Source organism: Schistocerca serialis, chromosome 3 (genome assembly GCF_023864345.2).
Source record: "Schistocerca serialis cubense isolate TAMUIC-IGC-003099 chromosome 3, iqSchSeri2.2, whole genome shotgun sequence".
NCBI lineage: Eukaryota > Metazoa > Arthropoda > Insecta > Orthoptera > Acrididae > Schistocerca > Schistocerca serialis.
In genome coordinates this window covers 205,172,151-205,192,739 of record NC_064640.1, presented here as the reverse complement: position 1 = coordinate 205,192,739, position 20,589 = coordinate 205,172,151, and the positions used below count along the sequence as shown (strand labels likewise).

The window sequence follows — 20,589 nt, the reverse complement described above, 5'->3', positions numbered from 1 at the left end:
TGGCAAGCTTATTGGTGTTCTTGTGGAACTTTTCTCTTGTGAACTCGGGCTGTGTTGTTAGTGAGGTGATGTCTTCTTGCTGAGTTAGATTCCACCCTCTTGCTCGCATGAGGTAAGGCAATATCATCTCGTTATGTTCTGCTTTCCTCATTGTCAGCTTTCTGCCTGTTTTGTCATTGAGACATGGGCATTAGCTGGGACTATGGAATATAGATTAGCGTTTTTGTAGTAAGAGTTCCAGAATCAAACAAGACGACATATTTGAAGTGGCAGAATGAACCAGTGAAACAGTCTACAGTGCAGATATTTATATGTGTGATTTTAGGACCATGACAAATCATTAATAGCAAGTTACTTTAATTCTATTTTTGTGAAATGTAAGCAGTTATCAATGGATGGGCCAAACATGAATTTAAAGCTTTTGAATGACGTTAACAAGTACAGAGGCCACAATGCACTGTGATAACTGGATCTGCATCCTTTCCTACACCATTTTGTGAAACGAGATCATTGAAGATGCCAATGCAGCTGAGAAGGTTGTGGAAATTTTTGAACATATTCACACTTACATTACTGAGGTAAAGAAATAGAAAAGTATTCCTCATTCATAAAGTTCTACCTTATCTGCATTTCATATGCACCAATGTATTAGCTAAAATAAATCGTACAGAAAGTTTATTCAATGCATTTTTACCTCTGCAAACTCCTTAAAATTTAGGGCAATGGTTTAGTTAATTTGATGCAGCACAGTAACTATTATGAATAGTCCTTCATTGAGTGAATGAATCGGACAGTAAGATGTGCAAAAATATTTTTTTTCCACCTAGTAGTTTCCTTAAAATTGGATGTGTGTTTCATAGTGGATGGAACGCAGTCTCTCAGCACAGAATGCAAGAAGCATGTCTGTAACAGTGAAAGGGTTAATGCAGTGAGTTTTGAAAGAAGTCTTAAAAAGCAAAAATTTTTCTTATAAGAAAATAGACTTGAAGCATGTAACAAATCTGATTATGGGAAGACATTTCAATCTAGATTTTGCTACTAAAAGTGCACTAAAAATTAATGTATATGAACAAAAAATATTGTTGCTAAAAGAAAGCATGCAATCACACAGTATTGGCATACTAGAGAAGTTAGGAGAAAGATCATACTTCAAATATGACTTAACACATGTGATTTCGTGCTTGAACCCAGAAATCATTTTAAACCACAAAATAACTGAAAGATGATGAACAGTATCCCTTGAAATTTTGGTATAAAACAATGTCACATTCAGAGGCAGACTGCGTCAAACTTGAATTTGGAGATTTGCAGAGAAAAGGGAATTGAAGAAAAGATAAAATCTTAATAGAAAAGTGAAAATTGTCTCTCTAATTTGTCGATTGATATACTCACATTATCTTTAAAGCCGTGTCCAAATTTCAAAGATTTTGTGCAAATAGTTTTAATAATCTCACATGGAAGTGTTTGTTGGGTAAGGCTTTTATGTAAACTCTGAAATTGTATGATTTAAGAGAAACTCTGGACCTCAGCCACAATCTGGCATTGAAATAAATCCAGTGGTGACAAATGAAAATCTGTGCTGGATCAGGATTCGAAGCCAAATTTCCCACATTATATGAGTGGTTGTGTTAACCGTTTAGACTATACAAGCACGCTTTCCATCCAACTCAAATTATCAACGTGTCGCACACAACATATGTAGTGTCCACTATCTGTGATCCTCTTTGCTGGCAGCTTCACCAGATTCCTGCTAGAGTTCACACTTAATATACGTCTGCACTGAAGGTATCGTGTCTGTCTGTCTGTCTGTGTGTGTGTGTGTGTGTGTGTGTGTGTGTGTGTGTGTGTGTGTGTGTGTGTGTGAGTGAGTCTGACCCCTTTTTTATAGATGTCACCCTGTCCTCACTGGTGACGGACGGTGACTCAGCAGCGCGATTGGTTCCCTTTGACATTGAAATATCATAAACATCTTACTATAGGAGAGCTTGCAAAAGCAGATTAAGCTTTTATCCTTGATACTGTAGAGGATTTGATGAATTGCATAATCTATTACCAACTTGGTGTGGAGCTATATAACTTCAAAAGTTTTTGCAGATTTTGTTCATTTCAAATTTTTCACATCATAGCATGAACTTATTATATAAGTGTTTCTGGCGATAACACTCTGCTGCCAGAAAGAAACGTATGTTAATAGAGTAGATATAAAATTTATATTCACTGCTAAGAGAACACTAATATTTTGATGAAAACTTAAGATAAAATTACAGAAAACTACCTTTCAGTTTTGTTGAAACTAAATTTGTATATTTCCATGAAAGTAAAACATGAATTGATCAGACTCTGCAATATTCATGTAGTTTCATACAGTTTCCAATTAGTCCCCAGAGCTTTTAAGGAAGCAAATAAATTTGGATTAGTAGTAGTTTCTTGTAAAATGAAGAACGGCATCAGTTTTTGAGAACTTCTTAAGGAGTGTGAAATATATATTTTGTAAGAAAAGGAAAGAAACACTGATGTGAGACTATTTTGAAAAATAAGTGTACAAATGGTATTACTAGTTCTATTTTAAGATCCAAAACTCTTGATGTCTCTCATAAGGTGACGGTCTTTCATTAGTGGAGTGCAGTTGTTGTTCTGAAATTTTTATGTAGGTGTGGCCCTGAATAGTGTATCATTTAGTTTAAGTTCTGTTATTATTATTATTATTATTATTATTATTATTATTATTAAACAGGATGGGAGATCATCAACCAGAGTCAATGGTCATGTCCAGAATTCTGATGATCCAGACTGCAGTCATCCCATTATGGCTGTGCCTGGAGCGGTTCGTGTTATTGAATTGGAACTGGCTACTCAGCAAAAGGGTTTTGTGCAGCATCAGCAAGAGCCAGATTCTCCTGCAAAATCTGTTGTTCAGCAGAGAGTTGAACGGCTGTATGGGCCTGGTGCCCTGGCCCAGGCTTTCTTAAAAAGAATGAGTGGTTCAGTGCCAAAATCACCTACCATTGATGATGATTCACAGGTTAGTATTTTAGATGCATATGTTTGAGGTAAAGTCCAAAATAGATCTTAACATGACTGACAACAGGTAAAAATAAATTTTGTAACCATAGTAATGAAAAAATCCTCCTCCCCTTTTGAGGGATATATCACCACAGTTGCCAGTGCACAATAATAATGATTAAGTAAACAAGAGATACTGAAATCTCATGTTTTCCTTGCCAATTAAAGAGGGAAGAGGAAGAGAGAGAACACTGCATGAATTTGAAAACGAAATTGATTTACATTGCTTCTTCTGTTTTTTATTTCCACTTTGTGGAGTTACCCTTCGTAACTTATATGTATTCTGGCATTGTTTTTTCAAATCATCTTATTTGTTCATGTCAAGTTGAGTTTTGTGAACAATCTGACACTTCCTTCCTCTTTACCGATCTTTCCCCATCCTTCGTTATTTGTGTGATTGCTTCCCTTTTTTTCTATTTCAGTCCTTAATTTGTGTCGGTAAACTTTTAGTTAGCTAAAATTATGTTGTGATGCTTAATGGTACACACTGAGAGAAACTTAATTCTCACTAATAAATAGTATCAGTGACTAAATGTATAAAGAAAGCACAGAGTAGCAGGTGTTGTAATAGTTGTACACTCTTTCCAGGTGTCACCTTCGGAAAATGATATTAAGGTGGTATGTAGTTCTTCACCCCCAGCTCTGCCTGTGCTGAGGCACCTAAGACCAGAGTTTCGTGCTCAGCTTCCTATAGGCAGAACCCGGCGTGTCCCACCACCGACTCCCCAAGAGTCGGAGTTGGCAGGATCTACCTCAGAACAACAACCTCCTCCTGACTTACGACCAGCTGCTCCTGACGTTGTACTTCCACGTCCCACTCTGACTCCTCATGAATCAACTATCAGGGATGGCCATTTCTTCCTGAAGGTTAGATATGTACTTTCATTGCACGTAAGTTTGAGTAGAGTTAAATGTTGCTGTTTAAGACGTTTTAACTTGGACGATATTAACCCTGACCATCATTTAGTATGTGTGTTGTTGTATCACATCCTACAAGATGATTTGTGTTTGAAATGAAATGTTACCCACAAAAGTACCTTGTACTTCATTTCACCTATTTAAGTGTGCAAGCATTATTGAGGGTGGTCCATTGATAGTGACCGGGTGAAATATCTCACGAAATTAGCATCAAACAAAAAATAACAAAAAATCTGTTAGAGCGTTACGGGGGGAAACAGATGGCGCTATGAATGGCCCTCTTGATGAGGCTTCCATAAATCAAATTCATAAAAACTGCTATTTTGTTAATTACATATTCGTATAGTACGTCAATAAATATGATTGTTCAATTTGGAACATTTTTTTCGCTTTATGATGGATGGTGCTGTAATATTCTAACACTTATAATATGCCTCACCCATTTAGATAAACAGTTGGTAACAGTGTGGTTTTTTAAATTACAACCCAAAAAGTAGTTATGTTTAGACTTTCTTTCTGTTGTTCCAGTGTGATACATTTACTTTTGTGACCTTTTCGTAAATTATGGCAATGCATGCTGTTACTGCATGAGCAAGTATAATAACCTCATTAATTAATAAATGCTCAAAATTATGTCCTTCAACTTCAATGCATTTGGCAATATGAGTGACAAAATTCCTCTCAACAGTGAGTAGATTGCGTTCAGTGATTGTCGCACATGCATTGACAATGTACTGATGCATGTTTTCAGACATTGTTGGTGGATCACGATGACAAATATCTTTAAATTTTCCCCAAAGAAAGAAGTCCGGAGATCTGAGGTCCAGTGATTGTGCAGGCCATGGTACGGTGCTTCTATGACCAATCCATCTGTCATTAAATATTGTATTTAATATCGCTTCAACTGCACGCATGCTCTGTGCCGGACGTCCATGTTGAAAGTACATCGCCATTCTGTCATGAAGTGAAACATCTTACAGTAGAATCAGTAAAACATTAATTAAGAAAGTGGCATACATTGCACAATTTAGATTGCCATCGATAAAATAAGGGCCAATTAGATGTCCTCCCATAATTCCACACCATACATTAACCCGTCAGGGTCACTGATGTTCCACTTGTCGCAGCCATTGTGGATTTTCCGTTGCCCAATAGTGCATATTATGCCGATTTACGTTATCTCTGTTTTTGAATGACACTTAGTCACTAAATAGAACTCTTGAAAGAAACCTGTTATCGTCTTGTAATTTATTTTGTGCCCAGTGGCAAAAATTTACATGATGTTCAAAATCACCACTGTGAAATTCCTGGTGCATATAAATAGGGTAAGGGTGGAATGTATGATGAAGAATTTTCAAAACAGATGTTTTTGAAAGTCTTGATTCTTGTTCAGTTTCTCTGCTACTGATGTGTGGATTAGCCTCAGCTGCAGCTTAAACACTTATTTGGGCATCTTCATTTGTTGCAGTTCTTGGTTGCTACTTCTTCTTTGGCTGAACGCTTCCGGTTTCTTTAAATGCATTAACTATGCGACAAAAGGTCTGAACAGTTGGATGCTGTGTGCCAGGATAACGATCAATATACAAAGCACAAGCTTGTTGGGCATTTTGATCACAATAGCCATAAGTAAATACCATACCTACCTCTTCTGTGACTGTTAAACATTCCATTTTAACAGGATTGTGTTGTTATTTCTGGACAAGCATGTTATCATACCTAATTTAAGTAATGAATTGCACACAGTACTATTGGGTGCTTTGCTACATTTGTGAGAATTTTACAGCGCCATCCATAACAAAGTGAAATAGATGTTCCGAATCAACCATTCCTATTTATTTATGTACTTTATGAATATGTAATAAAAAATTGGGGTACCTATTTAAAAAAATGCAGTTTCTATGAATTTGACCTATTGCAGTGCCATCTAGTGGGCCATCCATAGTGCCATCTGTTTTCTCTTGTCACACTTGAACAGATTTGTTGTTCTTATTTTTTTGTTTCATGCTAATTTTGTGACACATTTGGCCCAGTTACTACAATGGACCACCCTATATAGTGCTTTCCTTGCAACATGAACTGTTCTGTGAGAAAATTTTAGTTATCACACATCAGCATATTACACCATTATGTATCGTAAAAATTTTGCATTTCATACTTTTGAGAATGATATATAGTGTATTATAATTAATAGTAATAACTAACATGATTGAAAGTATATGATAGAAGCAAAAACATGTCCACAACTGAACCATTTGTAAAATATTTGTAAATGTGTGATTAAGAGTTGCCATTGGCTTCAGTATGAATTATTGTCCTAGTTAGTACTAATGTGTTGGAAATGTAATGGTCGTTATTAAAGTCAGGGCTCAAATTTCACCCATGGCACATGGCTGGAGAGTGTGGTAAGTGTCTGTTGGAGGAGTCACATTCTTCTGCCAATGTAGGAAGACATCTAACATGCCAATATGGTCAGAGATGGATGGGTCAAGAAAGTCCTGTACTGGACGTAAAATTTCCTGTCCAGGTTTATCTCAAAAGTGAACTGCGAAGTGTGTGTGAACAGCACTCTCATTGATACAAATGAGGAACTGGAACAACTGATTGTAGAGTCTTCTCAAACTTTGAGATATACCAGGGTGTTTGAAAGAGTTTGTAACTTGTGGCAGAGACGAATATAGTATTGTGCAAATGTACAGTAAATTGTTAAATCTACGAGGGTTGAAACTTAAACATTAGCAACTATTTATTTAGGACTTACACAAAGCATGTTTCAAAGTTTTACTGTCCTTGAAAAATAGTCACCAACATTGTACTTAACCTGTTGCCAGTGGTATGGATGTCATAGGATACCATTAGCTGTACCAGTTGTTTATAGTTAGTAGAGCAGTCTATTGCCCAATGAATCTTTGTAACAGTTCTGAAGCAAATGCCATGAATATTTTCCTTCAATTTAGGAATAAAGTTGTCATAAGGGCTTGAGTCTGGAGAGTGTGATGGGTTGTACAGCACTTCCCAGCCCCATCGATCGATCGAACAAATCACTGACAAAACTTGTCATATACACTTGAGCATTGTCGTGCAAAATGAAGGGCGGGTCACACAGAAAGTGTCATAGCTTCTTTTTCTAAGCTGGTCGCAGACTGCATTTCAAAAATGGAAACAGCTTAGAGAAGGAATGGGTGACACTGTGCAGGACCTGCCCATCATTTAGCAGGACAGTGCTCGGATGCATATGTTGTCAGTTGACTGATATGCTCAGCTGGGAAATGCTGCACCTTCCACCATACTACCCAGACTTAAGCTCCTGTGACTCCAACTTGCTTCCTAAATTGAAGGAAGCACTTCATGGCAATTGCTTCAGAATTGTTAGAGATTCATTGCGCAGTGGACTACACCACACAAATTATCAACACAACGGGTACTGCTAAGGCTATCCTAAGACTTCCATATCACTGGCAACAGGTTATGCAGAATGGTGGTGACTACTTTGAGGAACAGTAAAACTTTGAAACACATATCTATTCTTAAAAGTTGTAAACAAATAATTGCCACCATTAAAGTACCAACCTTCGTAACATAATGAAGTAGTCGAATAAAAGCTACGTGGAATTCATGCTGCATGAAACTTATTCAGGCTCCAAGCTTCCAACTACTTCACCTGTCATCGTCAAGCATTTGCTGCAGGCTGTTTCATACTTAATTTAGTTGACCAAATTGTCTTGAAAATGTCACGAAATCATAAACTTCCACATGTTTCCAGAGATGTCTGTGATAGAACTACATTGGTGTTGATGACTGTTGTTTGGTGCTTGGCTGTTTTATTTCTCTGTTGCCCCTCATCATAAAGTGCTTTTTCCATGCACCAGTTAGGGAATAGCTGCTGTCCCGGCTAAAGTTGTTTTGATTCTTGGTTGTTGACAGAATCCCAGTAGGTAAATGCATGGTATAATTTCAATTCAGCAAACCTAATCATATGTTTGTTCATGAGGCTGTGTTTGGCAACAGATTTGGAGAAACTGTGTATGTAATGTGATGCCAGTGCTCTGTATTGTCCTGAAACCATTCGTGTTGAATGACAAGTGTAACAGCTACAACATTCATAAGTAATTTTATAAATTTCAGGAACACAGAGGCCAAGGCTGTCATTAACTGTCTCCAGCTACTCTTAGATGTACTTGGGTAATCAGAAAATGGATTGAGTTCAGTTTCTGCCCAGGACTCTGCCTATTTTATGTGTTGCTCTGCAGACAAGAAGAGATGCTATAGGCTGATAATCTTCAAATGATTCTGTGTTTGTTTCTTAGGGATGGCTACCAAAATTTTGTGGAATATGTTTCAGACTCTAATCTCTGACTCCATGTATTCTTGTCACAACAGTTTTAGGTTTGTGTATCTACGGTCGCAGGTTCGAGTTCTGCCTTAGGCATGGATGTGTGTGATGTCCTTAAGTTAGTTAGGGTTAAGTAGTTCTAAGTTCTAGGGGACTGATGACCTCAGAAGTTAAGTCCCATAGTGCTCAGAGTCATTTGAACCATTTTTGGGTTGGTTGACAAGTTTTGCACATTGAGATATAGGTCATTATGTGTTGGCTACCAGTAAACAGGGTCCTATCTGCTCATCTGATTCTCATTGAAGAAGAATTTCTAAAAAAAAAGGGTAATTTTCATTCTCTCCCTCCCTCACCCCATCTCAGCAGTGAATTTGATGTTAGGGTGTTTATCAATTAATTGGTGAATAGCTTAGATTCCATGTGGCCAGATCACAAAGGTGTCATCACCATAGTGAAAGAAGCAAGATGGATGAAGAGGAGTTGAATTTAACTTGTGTTCTTCAAAATGTCTCTGTGAAAACCAATGTTGTCATGCTGAAGTGGTGTATTTCTTGTTAATGTAGGCCATGGGTGAAATTTGAGCCCAGTTAGATGGAGACTTAATAAGTTTGCATTTCAAATACATTTGCACTAAGAAAAGATTTCATACCAAAGTAAGTGATGGCTCATAACCACGTTTGTTATAGTCTTGTTAAAGGGTCATTTGTGGACCCATATTTACTGGATCATTTTTGTGTGTGTGTGTGTGTGTGTGTGTGTGTGTGTGTGTGTGTGTGTTTCACTGTTGTGATACACTATGTAGAGTGAAATGTTTAATCAAATCAACATTTGGTAAGGCTTATTTTGCATTTAGAAGAACCTGTGCAAACCTGAAATTCGTGTGAGATCAAAACTTTAGTAATTCAATAAGATATAGATGCTACTGTTGTACTTCTGATCATGTAACAATACTGGACTCATAGTAAAGACACTATATCTACAACATTCTTTTCTGAAACCAGGATTTTCTCCCTCAATAGTTACTTTAGCCTTGTTAGTGAACTCTTGTTTAACAGTACCAGAATACATATAGACAGTGTTTATAAAAGTCTTACTTAATCTCTAGTTCTCTTTTTCACCCCAAAGAATTGAACTTTTTGAAAAACTGCCATTGTAAACTTCCACTGTAGTGATAGTACTTTTGTGCATTTCATTTTCTCTTGTCAATCTTAATTTTTACCAGTCAGTCGGGTAATTACCTGTTCCAGAATGAATTGTTTACTCTGCAACCAACTGTAAACTTTTGGGTAAATTGCCATTGTAGGACTGTGTGTTTGAGTCCTACTCCAGCACACAGGATTGCCCTACCAGGATTTTAAAATTGTTACATCCAGTAGTTGCTTATCTGCTTCTGTAGATAGTATTTCTCCTTTCCAGATCACACTGCCTGCACATTATGTGCATTTTAATCATACTCTCCCTCTTCTTGTCCAGCATTGTGACTGCCAGTCACTCCTTACTGTCAGTATGTTTGTGTTCTTCCTTCACTTCCCTCTCAAATGTATTTCATTAGTGTTAAATTACATTCCGATCTTTAAGCATATAATACTGCTAGATATAGCTCACAGGCTTTATCTTGACCCATTTAAATGGAGGCATGCAGATTGTGGAGGAAGCATGTTCTGTCCCATGCTTAGGAGGAGGGAGTAAGCTCTGGCTCCCTTATACAGTGCCCATTTGAGATAAATGGAATTGTGCTTGTGCTTCATATTAGGTGTTTACAAATGTAAAAATGACAGCAGTAACTAACATAGAAATGTTCTGATTGTAACACAAGCGAAGAGTACAGCACAAGAAAATGAAACTAAAGACAACATTCACCAAAGGCTATCACTGTACTTTAATATTATTTAATCACAAATGTTGACAAAAAATTGAGGAAGAAAAAAATTATGGTCTGAGGTCTTCATGTGTGAACAGTGAACTAGGAAGCAATGCAATAAATAAAAAGTGTAAACCCACGAGTAGTTTCCAACTGTTGGAACAAACTAGTTGAAATTTATGAAAAGTGTGTTGTTGGTTTACCATAAATGAGATTTTTCTACAATTGAACATAATTTGTAAATTATTCCCAGAAATTCTTATTTATCAATTCAACATTAAATTTTATATTTTTGCTCTTTAGAGATGAGAAAGTACTTTACTCTTCTGCTTTTGTCACAGCAAGTGCATCAGGAAATGGAAAGGCTGCTGTCGCTGGTGAGAAAGACTGAAAGTGAGCTGGAAAACAATGAAAAATTGAATGAGGAAGCAAAAGGCAAGCTCCGGGCGGCAGCTGGTCAGGCTGGCCTTCTCGTGCGTCAGAAATTGCAGCAATTTGAAGGCCTGTGTCAAAAGAACATTGTAAGTATATTAGTATACAGTTATGTCAGATATTCATTGCTGTTAATGTACTGCAAAAAGAATGATTTCCTGCACTGACTTGACTACTTAAACAGTGGGCAACAGACGCATTGGATGAATTGCAGTTATGGAGAGATTTTAGACACTTGGTGTGGCTACCATCTAGGAAGAGTTTAGACAAAGACTGAAGATACTACTGCTGTTACAGATTTTCACATCAGTTTGTATGAAACAGGCAGTGGCTAGAAGTTTTACTAGAGTAACGTAGGGTGTCTCCTTCAGAAAACCATAAACATGTTAGATGTAGGCAAATTCTGACATCTTTAACTTACTCCAATTTGAAAAGAATTTCCGTGTTCTTTCTGTCCAGGAATTCCTTCACAATGCACAAGGTGTCATGAGTGCATTGTCATGGTGCACCAACCAGTCTTTCTTTTTCCACAGCACTGGCCGTTTGTGCAGAACATTGTCCCTCAGTCACCTGAAAACCTCACACTAAAACTGCCTTTGACAGTTTGACCAGGTAGAACAAACCCACTTATGAACTATTTGCCGAGTGTCAAAAAAATGATCAGCATTGACTCCTTGTTACTGTGAACCTGTCATACTTGTTCCAGTCTTGGAGAAGATGGCATTTTCCGTTGTAATGATTGCCGCTTCATTTCAGGGTCACAACTGTGGCACCAAGATTCATCACCTGTTAAGATTGGATAAGAATTTTGGAGACTCTCTAACTCTTTGTTGCAGCTCAGTGCACATCTGAATCCTGAAGTGTTGACGGTTGGTGCTGAGAAGGCGAGGGACAAACTTCACTGCAATTTTTATGTTCAGGTCATTGCCTAGAATTTGTTGACATGTACCGCACGACAGCCCAAGTCTGTTACAAACATCATAAATTACCAGCCTTCGGCTTTCGTGAACCGCTTCACACACTTTCATGATCATTTCCGGTGTTGTGCATGTTGCGATTCTTGGCCTTCCAAGAAGTGATTGAATCACTCAAATGTCCTTGCTTGACTCTGTAAACTCTCGCCAAATGCCTCTGTCAGCATGTGGTGGGCTTCTGCTGCAGTTTTCTTCAACTTGATGCAAATCTGCTGTTCCTTCACATTATCCATTTCACAATGCATAGCAGCACAAACATGTCTCGACATGCACTGCTACAACACACAGCTATGTGCATCAAAAATGATTCACCTTTGTGCCACTGTAGCTAAGATGTATCTAGAAACATCTAGTGGCAGAATATCGTACTGCTATAGGTTTGACCAGTAAAATGAAATTCTCAGATATTTTGGGTAACATCTTGTATGTCAAATTAACTTGAGATATTTTAATTGCAATATCTAAAAATTGTATTATCAACAATGGAGTAATTGTTTGTAAGTGTACATTAGGGTGTGAAATGGCGAGTTTATGGTTCACTGTTGATCTGATATTCACAATGGACTACCTCATCTCTCAATAATAAAATGTCATAAAAAATATGGAGGTGTATCTTTTACTTAATTCGAGTAGCATGCTGAATGGATATACGCCGAAGTCCTGTTTTTGTGAAGAATTCCAGGACATCACATTAGTATTAGTTAAGTACATGCATTACACTGCCCATCTGAACTGATTTTATTTTGTTGCTCTTAAATTGCAACAAACTTACCGTTTTCACTGTCAAGAAGTAAAATACATTTAGTTGGAGTTAAGCCACAATGGTGTGGAATGAACTGGGATCAGTCAATACAGGATAAAGTGGTAATTCTGTGTTGAGTTTCAGGTATGCTGATCATAGAAATAAAAGAAAATAGAATGAACTTGAACCTACAGATATAAACAAGGACTGTGGAGCTAAATGTTGGAGCCAAACTAAGAGGACAGAAATTGAATTGCATAACCAAAATGAGATGTGGGATGACAAACATTGTCTACTTCAACAAACAATACAAGGATTTTAAAAAGTTAATATTGTCTGCTTTGGTCAGCTTAGTGTGATTAGGTCACGGGAGGAACTTTTTGTTCAGATTTGTTCATTATTAACTTTTTAAAAATGAGTGATCTAGGTGAAGTTGTTGTTTGCTAACTGGAGGTAGGTGAGAATGTAACCTCAGAACAAGATAGTGGTGATGAGCAATCTTCTGTGAATAATAAAAATTTATATTGCTGAAGTTGTAAAGGGGGAGCTGTGGGCAGAGATATAAGTACCGTATGCTCTCCATTTCATAGATTTGATCAGCGGAAATGTTGGGCAGCAACAGCAACCTATTTGAACAGCTTACAAAATTCTTAGGGGATAAAATTGTGCAAGCAGAGAAGTAAAAGGAGTGAAAGACCAGTCAGCCAATAGAATCACACAGATTGACAATGTGGAGGAACTAACCAGTTCCAAATTTTCTGTCGATACCAATTATCAGCCCCCCCCCCTCCCCCCACACACACGCATTAGTGCAGTAAAGAATAAAGTCAGTTAGGTAGAGAATGATTTGGTTATATAAAATGGAAAGGAACAAGAAATTTTAAGATCATACATAAGTCAGGATGAGATTTTTACTCTGCAGCGAGTGTGTGCTGATATGAAACTACCTGGCAGATTAAAACTGTTTGCCGGACTGAGACTGAATCTCATACATAATAGTATTAGCAATGAAAGGGAAATCTTTGTGCAAGAATTTAAAGTAAAGAGTCTGTTGATAGGAAGTTTGCAGATGTAGTCAGTAAAACAGAAGGAGAAATTAACAAAATTAATCAGTCTAGATGTAAGTAGTAATGTTGATGCATGTCAAAGTAGCATAATCAGGTATTAGTAATAATACACTATTTAAATTACAAGGAAGTTAAATTACTAAGTGTTTCGGTAGTGGTTGTGGCAGTGGATGGGGAAATGTAAACATTAAAGAATTTTCCAGGATAAAAGGTTACACCCTGTTGATGTGATTTAGCAGTGTAAAGATAATTTTGTTTCTGGAATGTCTGAAGCCTCTAAAAGTACATTCATAAAAAAAATTGGATGGGGAAGCATTGTCTTGGAACAGTCAAAATATTAGCACAGATATGACTTTCCCCGCAGGGGTCCACAAATCTTTTGTGGATACGTGCGTAGCGAGCACGGGACCCCGAGCTAATGTCGCCCTCCTTCCTTTCCGGGCTGCATACCCTCCCTTTCCGCATCCTTCCCTGTCCCCCATCTTTCCCCCCCCCCCCCTCACCTCCGGCTCTTTCCTTCCCTTTCTCCCCCTCTGGGAGTATGGTTTGTGCCTACGTCCGGAGACGGACGCTCGAAACTGTTACAAATTCCTTGCTTTCTATACTTGCAAGTCTTCGTCCTTCCTCTGTCCTTCTCTTTTCCTTCCCTCTTCTCTTTGCACTTTTCTCCGCTGCGGCATTTTCAACCCCTCTTCTTTCCTTTCCCTTTCTCTTTTTTCTGCCCTGTGCGTGTCTGAAGGCCGACCCACGCACTTCCATGCGTAGCCGGTGACGGGGTAACGCGTTATTCCCCGCCCCGGGTAGACAGGTAGGACACGTACGTACCCCCTGGTGACGGCCAGGCACAGGGAGGGGTGATTACCCGAGCTGATACCTTCCGAAAGTGCCGATTGGTCCCTCCGTCCGTTTGTCGGGAGGTGTGATCTGAGGTGTGAACAATCACCTAAGGCGGGAGTGCCCTCAGAGAGGGGCCCCACAAGGGAGGAGCACGCCATCGGAGACGCTGGTAATCATGGGGGATTCTTCCGCAATGGTTTCCTCACCTTCCACTATGTCTGCTCACAAGCGTAAGTTCACTGAGTCTCAGCCACAGACAGTTCTTCCATCGTTGCCACAGTTCCTTGTTGTTTCTCGGTCTGATGATGGTCACGACTTCTCCACGGTCAACCCTTTCATTATTCAGAAAGGTGTCGATGCAATTGCAGGTCCTGTAAAGTCTTGTTCCAGATTACGGAATGGCACCCTGTTGTTAGAAACAGTCAGTGCCCTCCAGGCACAAAAATTGCTGCGTACCTCACTACTACACACCTTCCCTGTCCGGGTGGAACCGCACCGTACTTTAAATTCCTCGCATGGAGTCGTTTATACACGCTCCCTCGATGGATTGTCTGACGAAGAAATTCAGCTCTACCTGTCTGACCAGGGCATAACGGCTGTTCATAGGGTTATGAAAAGGGTTGACACGAACATCATTCCAACCCGCTCTGCAGGCTATGAGAATTTCCGTTCGCCCTTATGTCCCAAACCCTACTCGTTGCTATCGGTGTCAGCGGTTCAATCACACCAGCCAGTCCTGTTCCAATCCGACCAAATGTGTTACGTGTGGCAAGGATGCCCATGAGGGTGCTTGTCCACCTCCATCCCCTCGCTGCATCAACTGTATGGGTGACCACGCTGCTTCCTCTCGAGATTGCCCCGTTTAAGGACGAAAAGCTCATCCAGGAAATTAGAGTGAAGGAAAAGTGTCGACCTTTGCTGCTCGAAAATTATTCGCCAGTCGACAGCCCACCGTGCCTCAGACAGGAAAATACAGCACTGTCCTTGCTTCTCCTCGGCCAACAAAGGAGGCGGCCATGCAGACTTGCGACCTCACCTTTAGTACCACGGTCGTCAGATCGGCCAGCGCAAAGATCGCCCGTTCAACCTCACCACTTTCGCCTGCCCACTCTCTGGCTCACCCTTCGTCGGGTTCTGCTAAATCTCGAGCCCAAAAGTCAGACATAAAGACTTCCAAAAAAGAGCATACTCGTGAAGAGTTTTTACGTACCGCAACTTCCCAACCATCGGTTCCTCCTTCATCTAAACATCATACTTCCAAGAAGGCTACAAAGAAACCCAGTTCCTCTCCTTCTCCGCCAAGGCGTGTCCCATCTACAGCACCACCTGGTGGGAATCGCCCTCGGCAGTCTTCTGTGTCGCCGAGGCGCACTGCTGGCGGCCAATCAACCGGCCGATCGCTGGTGGTGGAGCTGCTCCTGACCAACCTATGGATCAGGATCTTCTGCCTTCGGCTGAATGCCATTCCATGCTGTCGGTCGCAAGCTCTGAGCAGTCGTTGAGTTGACAGCGACCTTGGTCACATTCCTCCATTTTCTGTTCACCCTATGTCCATTATCCACTGGAATATCCGCGGTATTCGAGCCAATCGGGATGAATTGTCGATCCTCTTGCGATCCTACTCGCCGGTCATCTTCTGTCTTCAGGAAACAAAGCTGCGTCCCCATGACCGCTTTGTTCTCCCTCATTTTCAGTCCGTCCGATATGATCTCCCCTCTGTTGAAGGAACTCCAGCACATGGAGGACTCATGATTCTTCTCCATGAAACTCTCCATTATCACCCAATCCATTTAAACACTTCCTTCCAAGCTGTCGCCGTCCGTCTTTCCCATACACGTTCTCTCTTTGTACTGTATACATTCCATCATCCACACCAATGGCACGAGCTGATCTCCTTCATCTTCTTGGTCAGCTTCCACCCCCCTATTTGCTGGTTGGGGACTTCAATGCCCACCACCCGCTTTGGGGATCTCCACATCCTTGTCCACGTGGCTCACTATTGCTAGACGTCTTCCACCAAGCGGATCTAGTTTGCCTCAACACTGGGGTCCCTACATTTTTGTCTGCCTCCACGACAAATTTCTCTCATTTGGACCTTGCGGTCGGTACTGTTCCGCTAGCTCGGCGCTTCGAATGGTTCGCCCTTGATGATACACACTCGAGTGACCACTTTCCATGTGTCCTTAGACTGCAGCCTCAACTGCCATACATGCGCCCGCGACGCTGGAAGTTTGCCCAAGCTGATTGGACACTTTTTTCGTCTCTAGCGACATTCGATGACAGTCACTTTCCCAGCGTCGACGATGAGGTCACACATATTACCGACGTTATTCTTACAGCTGCGGAACATTCAATACCACGCACCTCCGAATTGCCCCGGCACCCCCCAGTTCCTTGGTGGAACGAGGCATGCCGTGATGCAATACGTGAGCGGCGACGTGCTCTCCGCGTTTTCCGCCACTATCCTACTTCGGCCAAATGTATCCGCTATAAGCAGTTCTGAGCGCGATGCCGTCGTGTCATCCGCGATAGCAAGAAGGCATGCTGGAAATTCTTTACTAGCTCATTTAACACCTTCACTCCCTCCTCGGAAGTTTGGAGTCGGCTTCGACGGTTCTCAGGCGCGCCTAGTTTCTCCCCGGTCTCTGGGCTCACTGTTGCGCGTGACACATTAGTGGACCCCGTCGCAATTTCTAACTCGTTGGGTCAGCACTTTGCTGAGATTTCGAGCTCTTCAAATTACCCGCCAGCGTTTCTCCCGAAGAAACGTGCAGCGGAAATGCGACCCCTTGCCTTCTCCTCAAAATCGCGAAAGCTACAATACTGTTTTCTCCATGTGGTAACTCCAACGTACACTCTCTTCTTCTCGCTCCTCCGCCCCAGGACCGGATGGTATCCACGTCCAAATGTTGCTGCATTTATCAACCCATAGTCTGCGTTACCTCCTTCGCCTTTATAATCGAATTTGGACCGACAGTACTTTTCCCAGACGATGGCGGGAAGCTATCGTCGTTCCTGTTCCGAAACCTGGAAACGACAAACATCTCCCCTCTAGCTATCGCCCCATTTCTCTCACGAGTAGTGTTTGTAAGGTTTTGGAGCGTATGGTGAATTACCGTTTAGCGTGGTGGCTGGAATCCCGCAGTCTTTTAACACCTGCCCAATGCGGATTCCGAAAGCATCGTTCTGCAGTTGACCATCTTGTTGCTCTCTCCACTTACATCATGAACAATTTTCTCCGGAAACGCCAAACAGTAGCAATATTTTTTGATCTGGAGAGAGCATACGATACCTGTTGGAAGACAGGCATCCTCTGCACACTGTTCTCTTGGGGCTTTCGAGGTCGGCTGCCCCCTTTTTCTTCGCGAATTTATGGCAGAGCGCACATTTAGGGTGCGGGTGAACACTACTCTCTCCTGTACTTTCTCCCAAGAAAACGGGGTACCCCAGGGCTTCGTGCTGAGTGTTGTACTGTTTGCCATTGCCATCAATTCAATTATGGATTGTCTCCTTCCTGATGTCTCGGGCTCCCTCTCTGTGGACGATTTTGCGATCTTCTACAGCTCTCCACGGACTGGCCTTCTTGAATGACGTCTTCAAGGCTCTCTCGATCGCCTCCACTCTTGGAGCATCGAAACCGGCTTCCGTTTTTCTCCCAGTAAGACCGTTTGTGTTAATTTTTGGCGACGTAAGGAGTTTCCTCCGCCCTCCTTACATCTGGGTCCTGTCAACCTTCCATTTTCAAATGTCGCTAAATTCTTGGGTCTTATGTTTGACAGAAAACTGTGCTGGTCCTCCCACGTTTCCTATCTTTCGGCTCGCTGTCTGCGATCCCTTAACACCCTCCGTGTCCTGAATGATACCTCCTGGGGAGCGGACCGAGTGGTCCTTCTCCACATCTATCGCGCCTTAGTGCGCTCGAAATTGGACTATGGAAGCATAGTCTACTCCTCTGCTCGGCCGTCTATTCTTCGGCGTCTCGACTCTATCCACCACTGTGGATTACGTTTAGTGCCTGGAGCTTTTTACACCAGCCCTGTGGAAAGCCTTTATGCTGAGACTGCTGAGCCTCCGCTGTCCAATCGGCGAGCAGTCCTTCTGAGTCGTTATGCTAGCCATCTGTCTTCCATGCCTGCTAATCCAGCCCATGACCTTTTTTTCGATGTCTCCTTTGATTTAGGGTATGCAGGCCGCCCCTCCTCCCTACTACCACCGGGAGTCCACTCCCGTCAACTGCTCCATTCTCTTTCCTTTCGCTTTCCTAAAACCTTCTTGACAACTTGGGGTACAGCACCGCCTTGGACCCGTCCCCGGATTTGCCTGCTCCGTGACCTTTGTCGATTTCCCAAGGATGGTACCCCTTCACTTGTTTTTCGTCGGGCATTTGCTGCTCTATGTGCACAAATGACGGACGCCACATTTATTTACACCGACTGCTCGACAACATCGTTAGGTGTAGGGAGTGCCTATATTGTTGGCGACACCCCAAATCACTTTCGGCTTCCCGACCAGTGTTCGGTGTATACTGCGGAGCTTTACGCTGTTCTCCAGGCTGTCCACTACATCCACCGCCATCAGCGGATACAGTACGTTATCTGCTCAGATTCTCTCAGCTCTCTCCTCAGTCTCCAAGCTCTTTATCCTGTGCGCCCTCTGGTCCACCGGATTCAGGACTGTCTGCGCTTGCTCCACCTGGGGGGCGTCTCGGTGGCGTTCCTCTGGCTCCCGGGAGGAAATGAGGTGGCCGATATTGCAGCCAAGGCTGCAGTCTCTCGTCTTCGGCCAGCTAGTCAATCGATTCCCTTCGCCGATCTACGGAGTCTTTTATGTCGTCGTGTTTTTCATTTATGGCACGCGCATTGGTCGACACTTCCCCATAATAAATTGCGGGACGTGAAAGCTCTTCCTTGTGCTTGGACCTCTTCCTCCCGAACGCGTCGTCGGGAGGAGGTAATTTTAACTAGACTCCGGATAGGGCACTGTCTTTTTAGCCATCGACATCTTTCAAGCGGCGATCCTCCCCCACTCTGTCCCCACTGCTCTCAGCTGTGGACGGTAAGACACCTTTTAATTGAGTGCCCCTATTTTAATCCGTTACGCTCCCGTCTACAGCTATCGCCTGATATATCATCGATTTTAGCAGATGACACGCGCTCAGCCGACCGCATTCTCAAGTTTATTAGTGCCAGTGAAATGACGTCAGTCATTTGAAGCTTTTTTTGGGGACAACCAACCCCTTTCTGTAGTGAATTTTTAAGCCTTCCTTCTGCTTTTAGTTTCTCCAATTTTATGACTTTCGTTCCCATTGCTGCTGGTTTCCACTGTCGTTTTTTACTGTTTCCTAAGTCACGGACCGGGCGCTAATGACCATAGCAGTTTTGCGCCCTAAAAAAAAAAAAAAAAAAAAAAAACAACTTTCAGTGAATTTGAAAAAATGTTTTTTAAACAAATATTGTTCAGAGATTAAGTAAGTTGGAATAAAAAGTGAATTCCTAAATGGGCCTAATTTCAGGGAAGGTAGTGGGTGAAAAAAAGATGTTTGTAAACAAGAGTGAAAAACATTAGTACATTTGAATAAACCACTTGATTGATTGGTGCGTTAAAGCAGAGATTACCAAACAGTCCAGTGGGAATTGGTATACAGGCATCACAATTCTATTAAACAGTTTACAAGATATGTGGACAAGTTAGACAGAACATGAGAGAGAAATGAGACTAGGAGATATACGAAGAGAATATTGTCATCACTAGAATGGGGAGTGGTCTCAAAATTAACATTAGGAAAGATGTAGGAGTAGAGACCCAGGAAATTATGGGAATAATTATCAGTGTAATAATAATAAGAGGGAGAACTATTGGAATGACAGGAATAGAAATGAAAATAGGGAACATGAAGGGGATGTAGACCATGGAAGGAAACAAGTGGCAATTTGATAACAGGAGAACAGAAAATAGAGGGATGCCCCATTGGGAGCCTACCAGTTTGGGGTGAGAAAAATGGATGGAAATTAGGCTGATGGCTACTGAAGGAGGGGAAGAAATGATCCACAACTGATATTTGGCCATGGGAATAATAGAACATACCAGGTAAATAGGTGATTTTAATAGGAAACTCTGGGAAACTGTACTAAGTAGAATGAAAGGTAAGGAAGACGGGAATAAGAGCAGTGAAACGGAACTGTGTGGAGATCTTCTGACAAACATTGTGATGAATCAAGTAGCCAATCTGTGTCAGTAGAAGAGAAAGTGGCTAATAATTATGATAAATGCAGATTTGTAAGATCAGTGGGAACTGAAAATGTAGGGAGGGGTGGGGTGTTTGAACCTGTAATTGTTGAGGTCGAGGGTGGTGAGGCTGCAGATCA

At 41.4% G+C, this 20,589-nt stretch overlaps 1 protein-coding gene across 1 annotated transcript in view; it reads left to right on the top strand.

The window, feature by feature from the left end:
- The window catches only part of LOC126469919 (uncharacterized), a 93,907-nt gene that overhangs the window by 50,034 nt on the left and 23,284 nt on the right, over positions 1–20,589 (top strand). The window contains exons 4-6 of the mRNA XM_050097311.1: positions 2,735–3,022; positions 3,652–3,930; positions 10,514–10,697. Coding sequence (XP_049953268.1) covers positions 2,735–3,022; positions 3,652–3,930; positions 10,514–10,697 — 751 coding nt within the window. The remainder of the gene's footprint in view (positions 1–2,734; positions 3,023–3,651; positions 3,931–10,513; positions 10,698–20,589) is intronic.